Source organism: Marmota flaviventris, chromosome 2, assembly GCF_047511675.1.
Source record: "Marmota flaviventris isolate mMarFla1 chromosome 2, mMarFla1.hap1, whole genome shotgun sequence".
Lineage (NCBI taxonomy): Eukaryota > Metazoa > Chordata > Mammalia > Rodentia > Sciuridae > Marmota > Marmota flaviventris.
In genome coordinates, this window is record NC_092499.1 from 12,690,220 (window position 1) to 12,708,144 (window position 17,925).

General features: G+C 56.2%; 1 protein-coding gene across 5 annotated transcripts in view; it reads left to right on the plus strand.

Moving 5' to 3' along the window:
• Itpk1 (inositol-tetrakisphosphate 1-kinase) overlaps window positions 1–17,925 on the plus strand; it is a 131,045-nt gene that overhangs the window by 77,961 nt on the left and 35,159 nt on the right. For all 5 annotated transcript variants that reach the window (XM_071607585.1, XM_071607589.1, XM_071607586.1 and 2 more), the window contains one exon: window positions 10,277–10,394. In XM_071607585.1, coding sequence (XP_071463686.1) covers window positions 10,277–10,394 — 118 coding nt within the window. The remainder of the gene's footprint in view (window positions 1–10,276; window positions 10,395–17,925) is intronic.

Below are 17,925 nucleotides of genomic sequence, written 5' to 3' on the forward strand. Positions count from 1 at the left end.
GTAGGAATGAAGGACTGCTGCGGTGGAGCACACTCAGTGTGACCTGGGACCAGGCTCCCCTTTCCTGTCTTCTTCGCCTGGCACAGCTGTTGGCTGTGACAGTGGCCAGGTGACCACCCTGATGGCCTGTGGTCTACGAGTAAACAACCCATGGCCTCCATTCCGTGAGGCCATGCTGCCCCAGGCCCACGCCAGTGTCGCACCAGGGCCCTTGCGGGCTCTACAGGCCGCGTGTGGCCTCTGTCTCCTAGTCATCTGGAGGACCTGATTAGTTCTGTGCCCAGTGCTGGGAGAGAGAGCACCGGACATCCGTCAGGTGAATAGTCTAGGCTGTTGCCTTGCCCTTCTCCAGCCGGAGAGGGTGGGAGCAGTTATAAGTTCAGCGCTGGGCTCCGGGGACAGAAAGGAGGTATTGTTTTCACTGGGGTCCTGGGGGTGGGGAGGGATCTGCTGACTCAAAATAATAGCCTTCAGTTCCTGCCCAGCCTCCCCGTCCACACAGGGTTAGTTTTCGGCTGGAGCCACATTTTTCCTGGGCTTTTCTCTGGCTCTTGAACACCAGTCTCTCCCCTACAGCTAGTTTCTCCCAGTCCAAGCTCACACTGCTCACAGGTGGCTGAGGGTGGTTTGTGACATGGTGATGCCTCAGGCCACTTGGGTGGTGACCTAGGTGGCAGTTGTGGCTCGCCTCTTTCTTTGGGCTGGGGTGCCTGTGCCCGGGAGGCCCTGCTGTCCTCCTGGGTGCTCAGGCCCCAGCCCTGTGCCTTCCCTCATCTGGAATGGAGGCCCCCCCCCCCCCCCACCTGCTGGTGGCATTTATTCTGGAGGCAGGGCCTGTTGCTCCAACCTCCCCAGGGCCTTTTGAGTCCTTTCCTCTAAGGCAGTTCTCTTTGCCACCTGGAAAGTGACATGCCATTGCTGGCTTCTAAGAAAATGTCCTGTGCCCTTCCTGGACGTCCCTGTGCTCCACTCATCTTTTCCAACTGAGTCTTTCAGGCACTGATGCCGAGGGCCCTTAGACATGGGTTTCCTGGTGGCATCTGTGTGGTCCTAGGCGGCAGCTCTGGTTTGGGGGACTCTTTACATGGAACACATTCCTGACTGGGGTCTCTCTCCTGTCCTGCTGCCCCGCCAACCTGTTTCCCTTTGGGCAGCCATTGGCTTCAGGGGCTATGAGCCTTCTCAAGACTTCTGGGTGCTGAACATGGTCTCCCTTTGCCATGCAGACCCACTGGCCTGGGAAGTGGCCGAGCGTTGGCCCCCACAGCGCCCTCTGCCTTTCAGCAGTGCCTTGAACGGCCTTAGCCACCTTTGCTAACAAGGCTCTGCCAGCGAGCACTTAGGATGTCTCTGATCACATTTTAGAAGCATGTCCTAGCGACCACCCAGCAACACATGAGGAGTGAACCCCAGGGGTAGAACTGCCGAGTTCGCACATTGTTTATTTTGGCTGTGGCCTGGTTTCCTCCACAAAACCTATACGGTTTCTGCACCTGCCTTCCATGTGCTACCTTCTCTGTTTCTGAATAGCTTATGTTGGCCCAGAATTGCCATGTGTCAGAGGGGACCAGGTCCCTCCAGTCTCTTCTCTTGCCTGTGGGTTATACCTCTGGACACTCAAGGCCCCAGAAAGGGCAGTGCTGGCCTCCTCAGCTTGTCTGGGCCACCTTGCTCCTGACTGTGCTCTCGCACTCAGGCTGGCCTCTATTCCACACCCTTGTGCTGTTGGAGTCTGGCCACCCCAGCCTGAGCTCCCAGGTTAGTAAGGGGGCTGAGGAGCAAACAGCCTGGGGTAGATGGTGGTTCTCTTTTCAGCTCTACCAAATCAGAGACGGTATTGTGCTCAGGGTCAAGGCAGCCTGTCAATCCTGCAGTCCAGACTCTTGGGTTGGTTTGTCTCTAACTGTTTCTCCTGCCCTTGGCCTTACTTAACCTTCCCTTTTGAGACTTATGTCTACCCCAGCTGTGAGCCTCCTTACAGGTCCTCAGGTGTGCTAGGGTGCCTTTCCCCAAGGCTCTGCTTTAGCTGTCCCCTCTGCTTGGAGTGCCCTTTCTCCAGGCCCATGTCCATTACCCTCTGTGGTTCAAAAACAGTGACCTTAGGAAACTTCCTCCCCCCCAACCCTAATGACCAGATTAGTTCCCCAGCCCAGTGCATCCCTCGTGTCAGCCCTCCAGACCCTGTCACCACCACCCCCCGCACCCTAGCACATCTGCCACTCAGCAGACCCCCGGAGGGTGGTCAGCATTTACATCCAGACACATGCTCACATTCACATGCACACATCATCACATGTTCACATGCATGCTCATACTCTTGCACACCCATGCACATTTACACACCCATTTACATGTGTGTGCACACACACAGGCTGGTCTTGTGTGCTCTGGAGACCTCAGACAGGGTGTTCAGACACGAGAGGTCTCTCCAGAATACAGCTGAGGGTTGGCTGAGGCTAGAGTGTCATGGGGAAGCTCAGCTCTCCCAAGGAGCCACTGTAGGAAAGTGGGGAAGTGGGCAGTGAGGAAAGGCCTTAGCCTGCCAGGACCGACGCCAGGGGAGAAGAGATATGGGGGACAGCCTCAGGGATGGTCGTGCCTGGGCTAGTGACTGGTCTCCCATCCCTGGCAGATCTGTGGCCTGTCCCCAGGGCATGCTTGTCTGCCTGCTGCCGCCCTCCCTGTATGGCATATGCCTGGCTGGCCACAGGTGACAGGGACCTGTGCTCTGTGAGCTCAGAAGGGTACGGCCCTGGCTCCTGCAGTGCTGCAGCCTGACCCAGCTCAGGGGCCCAAGAGCTTTTTGTTTGTGCGGTCATCACATCCCAGAACTGGAGCACCTCGGGGCGGAGGAGGCAGAAAGGACATGGTGGGTTCTCTTGCCCTCATTGTGCACATGGGAGAACTGACGGCGGTGCAAAGTGGCTTCCGGAAGCACATGTGGCTGCTCCAGGACTTTAGCCCGTTCTGGCCTCAGCTTGCACATTGCCTTGTGTGGGGATTGGGTGGGGCCGGGCCCAGGCCACACTGCAGAGCAGGTCTGGCACCCAGATTGTGCTGTTCGGGCCAGGGCTTCCTTTTTAGAAAAAAGTTTATTGAAGTGTAACACATGCATGAAAAGTGTAGATCTCTGAATAAGCTTGGTGGGTTTCCACCAGCCAGGCCCACTGTGTACTGCTCTGGATTGGGTAGTGCAGAGCTGCCCACCCCCCAGCCACTCGGGGCTCCCTGCTGTGCTCTGCTCTTCCTCCCCCACCCTCACCCCCACCCTTTTTTGTTTTTTAACCGTCAGGACTGCAACACCTCAGTTTGAGAAGCCTGTCAAAACCCTGGCATCTCCTGCCTTCTGCATGTGGCCCTTTCAGAGAATTGGCAGCCAGGCTCTGTGTTGGTTTCTTTTGCTGGGTAACAAGTTACCTCAAATGTGGCAGCTAAAAGGCACATGTTTACCATCTCTGTAGGCCGGACACCCTGGTGCTGGCCAGGGTTGCATCTCGTCTGAGGCTTGACCAGGAGATTTGCTTCCATCAGGTTGTCTGCAGAATCTGTTTCCAGGAGGGTGGGCTCTTGTCTACTGTAGTGTGAACATCTGTAGTTTGGAAGCATGTCGCAGGCCTCACCCTTACTCTGGGGGAGATTATAAACTAGAGCCAGGTGGTCATGGAGCTGGATGGACTGGTGGGAGGGAAACCCTTCCTTGGCCTGTGGCCACACTACCTGTGTGGAGTGTCTGCCCTCCCTCATAACATCCTTCTGTCCAGGGTGGGGTCAGGAACCTTCGTTTCTGGGAGGAAAGAAGGAAGCTGGTCACCATACCAAGAGACAGCCTTCGACATACTCGAAGTTCTCCAATCCTTGCTCTGCAGTGTCTTCCGACCTGGCCCCCACATCGCTGTGGGGATTCTTCTAAGACTCGCCTCTGGTCCTGCATTGCTCCTGCAGTTTCCCTGTGGCTCCCTTCTGCCTTCAGGTCCCCATGCAGCGTGCCTACAGAGGCCAGCAGTCTGGCACTTGGCTCATGGCCCTGTGTGTGGCACCTTGGCTGCCCTGGAGAGTGGGAGCTCCCTGCAGGCAGCAGGGCAGGCTTGCTCGTGTGAGCTTGCATCAGCTGCCATGTGGGTGCCCAAGAGATGTGACTGTCTAGAGGGCCACCTCTCCTGGAGCAGACCCTTGGAGACCTCTGCAGAGGAGATCCCTTCTCCAAGCCTGCAGGAGGTCTGGACAGCTCCGTCTTCCTCTCTCCCCTGTCCCCTTGCTGGCTCCGGCTCCAGTCCTCTGCCTGCTGCTGCAGACCTGCCCGACCTGCTTGTGCACAGAGTTCTTCAGCACTTCAGTTTCAAACAGTCTTTGTCTTCCTAAGGTTTAAAGGCACTTTAGCCACGTTACCTGTGTTTCAGTGGGTGATGAGATGCACCGCAGAGGCCTCAGCTTGACATCGTCATGGTTGATTTTGAATCCTGGCAAAACCCCAGCTAGTTATTTTTGACCTTGAACCAGTCACTTCACCTTTCCAGGGACTTGATTTTTTAATTTGTAAAATGGGAATAAATGGATGCTTGCTCTGTAGACCACAAGGTTGCCCTGAGAGCCAGATGCAGTATTTTGGGTGTCTGCCTCATGAATGGTGTTGTACTTGCCCCCACATTGGGTCATCAAGATGACCTACGACGTGCACGCCCGAGGAGCTGTTCTGTGGTCCGTTGGACTACCACAGCTAGGTATTTAGCACAGGAAGTGAACAGCAGTGCACACAAACCCTTACACAGGCTGCTCACAGCAAGGTTATTTGTAATAGCCAAAAAGTGGAAACCAACCAAATATCTTTCAAGTGATGAATAGATATACAAAGCGTGGTGCATTCATAACATAAAATATTTGGTCATAAAGAGAGATGAGATGTTGATTCTTTCTGTGTGAAGTATGAATGAATCTTGAAAACTTTTGAAAGCAAAAGAAGCCAGTCACAAAAAACCACATATTTTGATTCTATTTATATGCACTGTCCAGAATAGGCTGATCTATAGAGACAGAAAGTAGATCCATGGTTTCCGGGGCTGGGAGGAATGCAGACGTTGAAACTGATAGCAAAAGGGTGTGGGGTTTCCTTTTGAGATAATAAAAATATTTTAAATTGTGCCGATTATTGCACAACTCTGTTAATATGCCAAAGCCCTGGAATTGTAAACTTTAAGTGGGTAAATTGCATGGCATGTGAATTACATCTCAATAAAGTTCTAGAAGGTATGAACTACTGCAGTCTCCATTTCACAGGTGAAGCCCAAACTTAGGGAGGCCCAGAATGGCATGTGAGGAAGGTGAGAGGCCTGGTGGCCCCAGCTCCTTGGCCTGTCTGCTCTTGGCAGCACTGCCCCGCTCTGAGAGAAGGGGGTGGTCCCTTTCCTACCTCCCAGCTGCCCCTTTCCCCACATGAGAGCTTCCCAGCCCTGGATGGAGGTCTCCCGAGCCCCGTGGGCAGGCCTTCTGCTCCAGGGTCATTAGTGGAAGGTGGAACTGGCCACTGGTAAGGGGGAGCGGGAGTTTGGGCCCAGCAGAACCACAGCTGGGACCTTGTCTCTGACCAAAACCTGTCAGCTCTCAGGGTCCTGAGGGAGATGGGAGAGCCCTGCCACTCTCTCAGTGCTGTCGAGGGGCCCACAAGCCTGTGAGGTGCTTCAAGACCTGTAGGGGCTTCAGGGTGTGCCCAGCACCCGGCTGGGTCAGTGCCTGGGCATCTCTGCCAGGCAAGGCCGCACACAGGTCCTGCTGCTCAACGCCAGGCCTTTGACTCACGGAAGTCTCTGTTCTGGTGGTGTCTAGTTGTCCAGCCTTTCCTTCTCTGGCTTGTGATTTCAGTATCATAGCTCAGAAAATCCTGTTTACTTCAAGGTCCCAAAGATCTTTGCCATTGTTTTCTTCTAAGAGTTTTATAGTTTTAACTCTTAATCTTAGGATTAATTTTTTATATTAAAAGAAGTGGTGCTCAAAAACCATTTCATCCAGCATGGTGCCTATAGCAAGCCCAGCATAAGCGCCAGCTCGTTTGTTTTTAAGTTGTCCCTGGTGATCGTTATGATTATTTTTATCATGATTATTATTCTTTTGTGCTTCCCATCTGAACAGCTGCCTCCTGTTCCTTCTAGAAAGATAGTGCTGGTGTTCACATCCAGTCTGGCACAACCAGGGGTGGGGGGTAGGAGAAGGGGAGGACCTAGTTGCCCCTTGCCCAGTTTTTGCAGACTTCATTTTAGAAAGGAGTCATGTGGGTGAGGAGAGAGCGAGCTGCAAGCTATTCTAGGGCCACGCTGCGTCTTATCCCCCAGCTTGGGTTCAGGCTCCTTCCCTCTGCACTCACCTGCTTCTCCCTCTATGCCCTGCCCCTCCTGAGAATCCAGAGGGCAAACCCCCCCAGTGAGGACCTCTCCTGCCTCTGGGAGGAGCCGGTGACCCCTCCTGCCTGTGTGGTAGACTTGGTGGTATGGTGGGTTGGTGGACTCCTCTGCCTGGCCACACTGTCCCTGGAGGGCACAGGCTGGGCTTCTTGGGTCTGGGATTGTGTGTGCTCCAGGCATAAGCAAGAGGTTAGCACAGGCCAGGACAGCCGGGTTTCCTGTCCCAAGGTCAGAGCTGGCCTGCTCTTCCATCTGCAGGGCAGGGCAGGGCTGGCCCAAGACCTTAGGTGTGGCTCTAAGAATTTGTGTGTTACAGAACCACGAGAATCCTTCTCTATATCCACCCACTCCTTCCACGTTGGAGAATCCTCAACACCCACAGTACTCCCCGCGATGGCTTTATTCAGACTCAGGCTTACCTAAGGCATCTCAGAGACTTCACTCCAGGATCTTGTTCCCCGACAGACAGCGGCAGAGGTGGGACTTCTGGCAGCATCTTCTAGATGAGAATAAAGCCTGCATCTCACACCTTCCTCACTTCCTGCCTGCAAGGACCACAGAGGAAAGGGTATCTCTGATGCTCCTCTCAGCCCTCATTTGGCTTAGATTCTCAGAGGAGAAGCTTGACCCCTCTAGCCCCACAGAGCCCTGGTGCCCATGTTGGTATTGTCTTGCAGGCCCCTGGGAGCTTGGGCCTGGGAGGGCACCAGGTCATCTCTGCCCCCTCATCCCTGCAGCAGTCCCTTCACCACCCCTCCTGGTGCCGCGGGCCAGACTGTGCCGGCCTGTGTGAGGCCCTGCACTTCCGCTTCCAGGAGCCCGCTCTGGCCCTCGGGGAGCATGTTTGCTGTTTGCTATGGAGACGGTTTGGGCCTTTTCTTCCAGCAATTTGTTTGGTAATTCTAAGAGACTTGTGAAAAATGCATGAGGCCTTCAGTACAATAGATAAACTGAAAAGCCTGGGAGAAACTCCATTTGTGGCTGGCAGGCTAGTGACAAAGCCCCTCGCCCGCTCTGTGTCCTCCCTCTGTGTCCTCCCGGGAGAGGCGGTGCTGGAGTGACTGTCATCCTGATGCGTTCGTGCAAGTTCCGGAGCTTACGGGCACTTGCTTGGCAGACATTTTTCCCTCTGGTTTCTCATGACCCTTTTCCCCACTGAGTTGTCTTAAACTTACATGCTGGGTTCTCTTGAATCTTGAAAGGTTACCACCCTGGTGCATAAAGTGGGACCAGTGTCAGCGCTGTTTCTCAGCAACTGGCGGATCCTCCTCTCGGGCTCTTTGTGGGGGAGGGGGAGCACGCCAGTTGTTCTTAGCAGCCTGGGTTGCCGGGGGAGGACCAGGCTGACCCAGCACAGTGAGCATCTGATACTGAAGGAGGGGAGAGAGTATGTGTGTAACCCTGCTGTCACCGCCATGCCTCCCGCAAATGGCTGTCTCTCCCACTCCAGAGCAGCCCGCAGCCTCAGAGGAACTAGAGGAACCCCAGACCTTGCTTCTGGAGTTCCTCTAGTGGGAGACTTGCCCATCTCCAGTTTTGTCTTTTTGAGGACCTCCGCGGTCATCTTCAGTAACTTCTTAAGTCACTGTGAGGAAATAGAGGCCCTGAGGAGCCCAGCACCTGCCCAGAGATGCACCGAGGTGGACGACACTGGGAGCCTGGGTCTCTTGCTGCTGGCCATGTGCTCTTCGTATGGCATAGGCTCTGCCTGGCTCGTGGGGAGTGGGGGCGGGAGGGTGCTTCCAGGCCCTGGCCCAGAGCACGACTTTGTTGGCCAGGATCACAGAGCAGTGGGCACCAAGTGTGGAAGGCTGCAGCCTGCGTGAGGCCCAGCATAGCCGGCACTGCCAGCTGGCTGAGGGGCAGCCTTTTCACATTAGTGTGTTGCTGTGGTCTCATGAGGTGGGTCTCGGGAGGGGCAAGCTCTGGTGGAAGCCGAGACCTGGTTTGCAAGAGCACAGTGGTGAAGGAATGGTGCCCAGAGGGTAGGTGCCGGGAAACGCCCCAGAGGAGAGGGGGGGGCTCCTCGGCAGGCTCTTGGGTGAGGAGGAGGCTGTCGGGAGGGAGGCTTGAGGGTAGCTCTGGATAATGCCTCCTTAGGCCGCTGCTCAGCTTGTCCCTGAACCCCATGTTGGTGGGACCTGGGCATCCCACGTAAGCTGCCTGGCCCACTTGGCCTGAGCAGCTGGCCCACTTGACCTGCTGACGGTTTTGTCTTCAAGGAGGGAAAGCAGTGGGGCTGCTTGTGTCCTGCATGTAGGTCCACAGCACAGGTTTGCCGAGAGGAACCCAAGAGTAAGCTGAGACAGGAACACCAGGCCTCCCAGCAGTGCCCTGGCCACCACCCAGGGCCCGAGGGGATTGTGGCATCCAGAGAAAGGATCCTGTAAACCACACGCCCTGGTGTGGAACACTCAGGAAGTTGGTATGGACCTGCTTTTGAGTCAAGTGCTCTCAAAAAGATTATTAGAAACCGAAATGGGTTCATGGGGAAAAAATCCCAAATGGATCTTGCTTTTTGTTTGTAAGATTTACCAGTAGGGCCGGGATTGTGGCTCAGTGGTAGAGCGCTTGCCTTGTGCACGTGTGAGGCCCTGGGTTCGATCCTCAGCACCACATAAAAAAAATAAATAAAGATATTGTGTCTACCTACAACTAAAAAAATATTTGAAAAAATAAAGATTTACCAGTGAAGAAGACTTGGGTGGTGCTCCCTGCTGACCTCACTGACCCTCCAGGTGGTGTGCTGGCTGAGTGGGGAGAACCCCGAGGGAGGAGGGGCCACAGGGGACAAAGTGAGCTGGCGTGGTATAGCCGAGTGCCGTGAGCTAGGGGCCTTCCAGCTCGGGAAGCCTGAAGCCTGGTCCAGGTGTTAGTAGCTGTTGTTCCCGAGGCACTGAGGGGCATCTGTCCACCCCTCGCTGTGGGCTCTCCTTAACATGTGCCCTTCAGCTGTGTGTCTTCGTGTGGCCTTTCTCTGTGTCCCGATCTCTGTCTCATTTATAAGGAAGTCGGCGATCAGGCCCACCCATGTGCAGTGGAAGCACTTCCGAAGCTATCACTTCTGGAGACTGTTTCCAAACAAAGCCCCACGCACAGGACGAAGAGGGGTAGGAGCAGAACATGTGCCTAGGGCACCGTTCAACCCGCCACAGCGGGAATGGACTTCCGCCAGGCTCAGGCTTTTCCAAGACCCTCGCCTTCTCTCCCGCATTCCATGATGTTGTCTTCAGAATCAAAGGGTCTAAAGAGCCAGAGAGGAACAGGCTTTTATCAGTTACTCTTGCGTTTCCATAGTGCCACCACAAAGGCAGTAGGTATTGAAGGGACGTTCCTGAGTGTTGAGTAGCCATCTGGGACACTTCTGTCCATCACTCCTTCCCACAGTTTCTCATGCCCCCAGCATCCTTCCTCTTTCCCTCTGGCCCCCGTCTCAGTGCTGGGCTGGCTCTCCTGTGGAGCAAATCAGCGCGGGGATCAGATCTGGCTTCAGGTGAGGCTTTATCCAGGGGTCAGACAACTTGACCAGACCTGGTTGCTCTTCTAATCCTCAGCTATTTTCTGAGCTTAAGCCTTCAACAGGCCTTGCCTTCAGTTCCCATGGTGATTGCTCACAGCTGCCCAGTCTCCATGTGTCCACCTTCTTCCTAAAGCTGAGGATATTCTTATCCTACCATTCCCCGGCATGACCCCCTGAGCCTGCCTGATTGGACAGGCTCAGGATCATCCCTCTTCTCCTGAGCCAGTAGCCCCATGCTGGGATGCACTGATTGGTCACACCAGAGTCATGTGATGGGGGAGGGACAAGAAAGGGATGGGTGAATTTGTGCCTGTCTCCTTGCCGTGGCCCCAGCCTGCTTTCTAACCAGGATCTGCTTTCCTTCCAGGAATACATTGATGCCCATCCTGAGACCATTGTCCTGGACCCCCTCCCTGCCATCAGGACCCTGCTTGACCGCTCCAAGTCCTATGAACTTATCCGCAAGATTGAGGCCTACATGAAAGGTACAGACGTGTGCTCAGCATCCGTGGCTCGCAGCCCTGCCTTGTGGTCACAGGTGGCCATTGCGTGGGAGGGGAAGGGGTTGTGTCTTTTTAAGCACTTTGGTGCAGGAAGCAGTTGAGTTCCTGGGCGCAGTCATTCTGGGGAGGTCCTTCCTCTCCCTGCTCTCACTCGGGGTGCTATTTGGGAGAGGTTTCTGTTTGCTGTTCTGAACCCTTGGGGTTCACTTCATGCTGTGATCAGGGAGTAGGAGTCCAGGGCCAGTGGAGTTATGCAGCCCGACCAAGGATTCCAACAGAAATGAAGGGCCTTCATCACCACACACAGACAGGCAGCAGGCGGCACACTTCACGGGCGCACTCTGCTGGCGGGTGGGAGCCTGCCCCCTGGGTGTGGAGCTTCCCCAGCTGCAGGCTCTTGTCCCCAAGGAGCCCCCCTCCCTATTCCCGCCCCTCAGGGAGCAGAGCAGATCCAGGGAAGCCCAGACAGCCTCTTAAAGCTGAGTGTCCGCATGCAGGAGACTTTTTGGAGAATCGAGCTCATAACAGCTTCCTAGTTCTCTCTTCTGGGCTCTGGTCCCTGCTGGGACTGTTGTTTAATTTTTAAGGAGAAGTGCTTTGCCTGGGCTTGGGGGCTACGTAAGGATTCATCCTGGCATCAGGAGAGGCGGCCTTCTGTCCCCAGCCACACAGACCTCCATTGCGCCTTGGCTTCCTTGAACCCTGACCTGCTTGTTTCCCGTTATGGTGGGACCAGCAGGCGCAGTTTGGTTCACAGGGCTGGAGACAGCCTGTCTGCAAGGGGACTGTCACAGAACTATGGGGGTGGCATTTGCTAGATATGCACCCTGTGCTCTTGGGTTGGGCAGCCTCCTTTCGTTGTCTCTTTCAGTGCTCTTTGGTGGGCACAGTGGTCCTGCCCATTTCACACAAGTCATGGAGGCTATGTAAGTTAGCTTTTTGTTACTGTAACAAGATACCTGAGACAGGCTACCTTTATAAAAGTAAAGAAGTTTATTTAGCTCATAGTTTTGGAGGCTGAAAAGTCCAACCAGCATATTACAGATTCTGGCAAGGGCCAGAACTTGGTTTTGTCACTTTATCGTAGGTAACAATGGTGGGAGCAGGCAGGAACAAGCAGATGGTAACATCTTGAACCAGGAGCAGAAAGAGCTGATTTGGGTCAGGTTTGCTCCTTTCATAAGAACTCTCTCACAAGAATTACCCAGGGGTGACAGGAGAACCGTCTCACAACCCAGTGACCTGAGGACCTCCTGCAGGCCCTACGCCCTACAGGTTATCCTCCCTCTCAGAACCACCACCCGGGGACCAAGCCTCCAATCCCATGAACCTTTGGTGGGAGTGGAGGGGCACAAGCCATCGCAGGGTCTGGCAGCTTGGCAGGTGCACTGACGTCACACAGCCTGGGCCAGCAGCTAGCCAGGCTCCTAGCTCCTGCCTCCCATCCAAGGCCAGAGGGTGCTGGTCCTGAGAGATGGTGATCCTCAGGTCTCTAAGGACACGCTCTGGGAAAGGGCTGGGTGCCAGCCCCATGTCCTTGAAGGGGTCTGGGGGCTGTTCCTGGGCGCCTGACACTGACAGCCTGGTGTGCAGCCTGCAGAGACTCCCTGGGACCCCCTCGTGGGCAGGGTGCCTCAGCACCATGGCAGCAGCCTCGCTCCCTGGGCCTGGAGTGGTTTATTTCCCTTTCCTGGTGGGTATAGAAACCAAGATGGGGATTGGTTCTGGAATCAGCCTCTTCCCGAAGACGTGCTTACTGGACACTGGGTAAAGGGGCAAGAGAAGAGCATTTGACATGAAACGGCCAACTGGAGGAGGCAGATGGCAGGTCTGCAGCCACCTCTGATGTCCACGAACGGCCCAGTAGAAGTGGACAATTCAGAGAAAGTGCCACAAGGGACTTTTTCAGAGTAAAACGCGGGCTTTGGAGAGAGACAGACTGAAGATGGGCCCCAGTCTGGGCTTCAGCTGGCTCTGTGTCTTGGACAAGTCACTTGACCTGGCCCTACCTGGGTTCTGGAAAACGTGGATAACAAGTGGCTCCTCCTAAGGTCCCAGGGTAGGATAACTGGGACAGTGTCTGTGGAGTCTTCTCTTGCTGTGTGGCCCATGGGGGCACCTGGGGATGCTTTGGTTTCTGCTTTTGCTGTAGTGGCAGGGCCCAGGCCCTGGGTTGTGTCCCACAGCCAAGGACAGATTTTCACAAGTTGAAAAGCAGGACTGGTGGGGGGCGGGGGTGGGCAGGGCGAGCCGGGGTCTGGGGCGCACTCGTGTTCAGTGGTCAAGGAGCAAGAGCCTGCTGGTGAGGCTCGGCTGCGGCACACAGTAGAGGGTACCTACCGGGTGGCAGCAGGGAGCCCTAGCCTGCTTGCGGGGCTCTGGAACTTGGTCTCTCCTGAGCAGTAAGGAGTCACTCCAGTTCTGCTGGGGCTCTGGAAAGCTCACTGGCTGCCGGGTGGAGCCTGGATGTAAGTGGCAACGTCTTGCAGTGAAGGGGCGGAGACAGAAGAGGTCTGCGCAGGACGTGTCTCGGAGGGCAGCCACCCCAGGCGGTGGGATTGCCAAGGGAGGTGGACCAGGACCAAGGTGCACGCTGCCTCCCCTGGGCTTGGTGGTTGCTCCCGGGCCTTCCCTGAGTCCCATGGGAAAGCTGACTCCAAAAAGTCTTGGGGCCTGTGGCCACTCCAGCAGGGACCCAGAATGGCAGTCTGTCCCCTACACTCTCCAGGCATCTCGGGGGCCTGGGAGCCTCTGTCTGCAGTTCCTCTCATGGTGAGGTTGCTCTTCTTGTAACCCCATCTGTCCCAGGGTCTGCTTTGCTCACTGCCCTGTGCCCCCACCTGAGTCGGAAGTGAGCACTCCGGCTGCTGGCTGCACCTCTGTGTGAGTTAGTCACCCGGCAGATGCTGAGCAAGGGCCCCCGTAACAAGAAGGCTCCCCAAGACTGATCCCCTCAAGCCAATTGTTAGGATAGGCCTGTGGCCTTCGGGCTCGAAGCTTCCTCTCTGGCTGTGAGGTTCTTGTTTTCATGGATGGAGACCTGACCCTGTCCTGGGAGTCTGCTCTGGGGTGGAAGTGAGACTGCGATGTCTCCAACTGTCTGCGGTTCTCTCATGCGAAGGTGCTCTTTTTTTAACCCCACCTGTGACGCGAGACTCGGGCGACTCAGATCCAGATGGGTTGCGCCTCCGTTCCTGTGGGGAACTTTCTCCCCACGTGCTGATGATAGCTGGGACTTGGGTGGGCAAGGCTGGGGGCCATGGCGACTTGGGCCTTCAGGCTGGGCAGTGTGGTGAGCACAGGGAGACTGACGGTTGGGCCAGAGGGTACAGTGAGGGACCTCATTCTTGGGCAGCCATTGCAGGCGCTTGAGCTGGTGAGTGAGGAGATGAGGTCTTAGACACCTCAGTGCAGAAATGGCTGGAGAAGCTTCTAACGGCCGTTTCCTTTGTTCTGTTGAGCGGTGACTGGATCCTGGACATTTGATGGTGGCCCAGACCCAGCCTCAGACTTCAGGGGCTGGTGACAGACATCTGGTGGGAAGAGCGCCAGACAGAAGCTGTTCTGCTGAACTCAAAACCCTTAACCCCAGACACTGCTCAGGAGCCACCAGATGGACTGCTGTGACGGTTGTCCCCAGGAGGCTAGTCCAGCAGGACCCGTGGGCCAGGGCTGCGTGAGCTGCACCCTGGATTTTCCTTACCATGCATGCTGAACCTGGCTTGTGTTCTTCCAGCAGGGCGTCCAGAGGCAGGGCCTTCCTGGAGCTCCCTCCTGCTTACCAGGGGACCAGCACTCTCCGTGGGTCTCTGCTAGATCCCCTCCCACCCCTGGCAGGTGCAGAGCCTACCTGGGAGAGGTGTCCCCAGCACCCCTGGGCCCTGCTTGCTGCTATTCTTGAAGGCATGCAGCTGTTGTAGGCCTGCTGTAAGTGGCCAAGTCGCTCCTGAAGTTCCCTCAGATAATTATAGCAACCCAATGGCACCCCTTTTGTGTGGGAGAGGGGTGTGGCGAGCCTTTCCAAGCCATCAGCACCCCGGGCTGTGGTGACTCCCTGTTTTGGAGAATCCAGACTGTAGGGAAGACAGAGCGTGGGTGCTGCAGGGCTGGTCGGCTCCTGTCGGCTCTGGGAAGGAGGAGACCACGGCCCTGACTGCCGTGGCGCATGGGGAGGATCCCTAGGGATAGCAGGCAGATGTCCCTGTCCCCCTTCTTCATCCCTGGCCTCACCTGTATGTGACCTGTGGTCAGTGCCATCCCAGTTCCACATTCCCAGAGCTCTTCCTATAACTCAAAGCCAGGAGGGGAAGCAGGGCCCTTCCTCTGCCTCAGATCTGCCAGCTTCCGGCCACCCAGTCAGCATGCAAGTGGCTGTAACAGTAGAGACCTCAAAGACGGTGGCTTGAATGGGATAGCACTTCCTTCCTCTCTTACGTGAAGGCCCAGGGGAAGCTTGTCAGCACTAGAGTGCAACAGTGGGGACCCACATGCTTCCAGCTCACTGTTCTCCAATAGTCTGGCCCTCCTGGACCACGATGGTGGCTAAACCTCCAGCCATAACGTCCAAGATCTAGACGTGAGGATGAAGAGGAAGCAAAAGGGAGCAAGCCCTAGTTATCTTTTAAGGAAGGTTCTGGAAGCTGCAGCTTGATATGCTCCTTTTCTGTTTTCATTGCACAGAATTAGTCACTTGCTGAGTTGCAAGGGAGTTGGGAAATGTGATCCTTGTTCTGCATTTTCAGCTGAAATTTGAGGGATTTCACCATGGAAGAAGAGGTAGATTGAATTTGGGGGATATCGTAGAGGCCTGCCACAGAATTGTCCAAGATGTGGCATTCTGTTTTGGGGACCTACCTGCCTTTCCCATGGGTGTATGGCATTTGGAATAACTATTCCTCCTCTGGTCAGCCAGGTGTGGCTTTAGCCTGTGACCTCAGCAGCAGTCCCCTCCAAGTAGCAGCTTGACACCATGAGGTCAGGAGGCTTCCAGTGACCTGCCCAGAGCTCCCCCAGATGACTGCTGCTGGGAGGCAGCCACCGAGGACACACCTGCGCCCACACCCACACCCACACCCACCCCACATCCACAGCCTGTTAGGAGAGACACAGGCAGCACTGAACCTGAACGCGGTTCAGGCCAAAGGAGAGGCTGGTGACAAGCCATGGTTTGCCTGGCATTTTTTTGAGGCCAGATTGCGGGGGCAGCCCACTTGGCCACCCGGGGCCAGGATCCAGAGACTAAGGCCGAGGCTGAGCAGTTGTGGGCAAGGTTCTAGCTGCCTGAAGTGACCAAAGCTGTGTGTGAGAAGGCACCTGGGCTGTGATTGGATGACAGGGTCTGTGTCACTGTCCTTGGGGATAGCAGATCCAAGGGTCTCAGGCCCTGGCCAGTAACTAGAGAGCTCCTCCTGCACTCTGGTGACTTCAGGGTGAGGGGCAGCTCTCTTTTTCCAGAATCTCCCACACATGAGCTCTGGACGTGGCAGGTGGCCTGTCCTGGATGCCAGTCCTCCCGGGGAGGGTGCACAACACAGATCAAGCTTCTCCACCTGTGGTTTTATGAGAATTTAATCAGGGTTCATCTAGGAGCAGGTTTGGAAGCTGGATTGAAATTGAGTCAAAGAAAAGAACACATTTTTGAGCCTGGGAGAAATGATCCCGGAGAGCCTGGCCTTGGGGGTACATTGTGGCAGTGGTACAAGGCTCTCACTGTGGGGCAGGCTGGCTGTCCACCTCAGTGAGCTGCCCGGGCTGTGTGGGGGAGGGGACCAGGGAGGGAAGGTTGGAGGCAAAACCAGCCCCCCCCCCCCCCCCCCGTTCTCTGCCCCACGTCATGTGGACCCCCTGAGCCACTCCTTTGCAGATCTTGGGTCACTGAGCGGGTAGGGCCACGCTGGCCTGGGTACTCCATGGTACCTGTGGGAAGGTTTGTGGCTCTTGTGCCCCCTTTTAGAGATGAGCACTGAGAGGCATCAAGCTGCCACTGGGACAGGGCCCACTACAGGCGCCTGCAGTCCCCGAGCACAGCTCCTCACCTACATATGACTGCCTCCTGGGCCCAGCGACTGATGGGCAGGGTCCGAGGCAGAGAGGACACTGGGCGTGCTCTGTTGCCTGTGGTGCGTAACCCCAGGCTCTCATGGCACAGGGCACTGCCGGCTGGCATTGTTATTGTACCCAGGAAGTGACACTGACCAGAGAAGGTCCCTGGTACCCACTAGCTGCTCTGCTTCAGACAGCCACAGGCCTGTACCCCACACGGTCACTGGAACAAAACCCCATCTGATCCTTTGAGGGCAGCAGCGTGTTACGGGCACTGATGGGCCTGGGCTCCAACCTGGGCCGCAGGGTCCCGCTTGAGGGAATGGTGTGCCCCATCAGGGGTCTGGTGTGGGGGAAGATGAGGTGGTCCCAGGCCTGGACAAACACCTAGAGCACGTGGCCACGAAGTAACACTGGCCCCACAAGCTGAGCAGTGAGGCAGGGCCCTTGGGCAGGGGCTTGGCTTGCGGTTCCCCCATCTGGAGCTTGAGGGATGTGTAGGAGGACACTGTCCTCATTCCCACATTGGCCACCTTCCATACCCCAGTGTGGGCAGAGGTCTGGGTCAGCAGAGCAGGAGGGTGCCTGGGCTCCACATTCAGCCCAGAAGCAGTGCAGTCGCACTCCAGCTGAGACCAGGCTGGTGCCACACCAGCATTGGGAGGCATCCCAGCAAGCTCAGGGCCCGCATGAGCCCTGTCACCTCAGGGCAGGTCAGCGTCCTCCCTCCTAGAGCTGAGGGGAAGGTGAAGTAGGCTGTGAGCCCTGGGACCAGCCCCAGCCCAGCCCTCCAGCACAGCAGGGTGTCCCTCTTTCAGAGGAGAGCCCGGACCTCAGGGTGCCAGAGCCGCCCTGCTTTCCTCCCCACCCTCTGCCAACCCCCCTGGGTGGGGCTGCTTCTGTCCCTGGCTCTGGGTCAAAGGCCGCACCTGCTGCCTGGGCCTGGAGCCAGGGGACACTCGGCTGCCACCCAGGCATCCTGTGCTGTGGGGAGTTCTCGTTCTCCTTCCCCGCCCTGCTGACCCACTGTCAGCCCTCAGAGGTCCTGTGCTGAGGTGACCTGGGGATCTTGAATGCACCCGTCCTGCTGGCCGCACACACTGAGGGCAGGGGAGCAGATCCTCAGGCCTGCCCCTGCCATCTGTCCACAGGCCCAGGACCACTCATGCCCCTCCATTTGGGTTTCTCGGGACTTTTAAGGATCTAGGCAGGGTCATGCATGTGGGGCAGGAGTGGCCTCCCAGAGGTGCCATGCCCTCTGACCCACCCATCAGAGGCGACAGCGCACCTGTCTGCGCAACAGCCATTATTTGGCTACAGTCTGCAGGTTCTGACTGTAAGTTTCTAATTTCCCTCGTAGCTGTCAGATACCTTATAAGCCATGGGCTCTCCACGGTAACACTGGAACATTTTTTACCTTATAAGAGTCACTTTGTGGGCACCCCCACCCCAGGGTTTGCAGCACCTATCC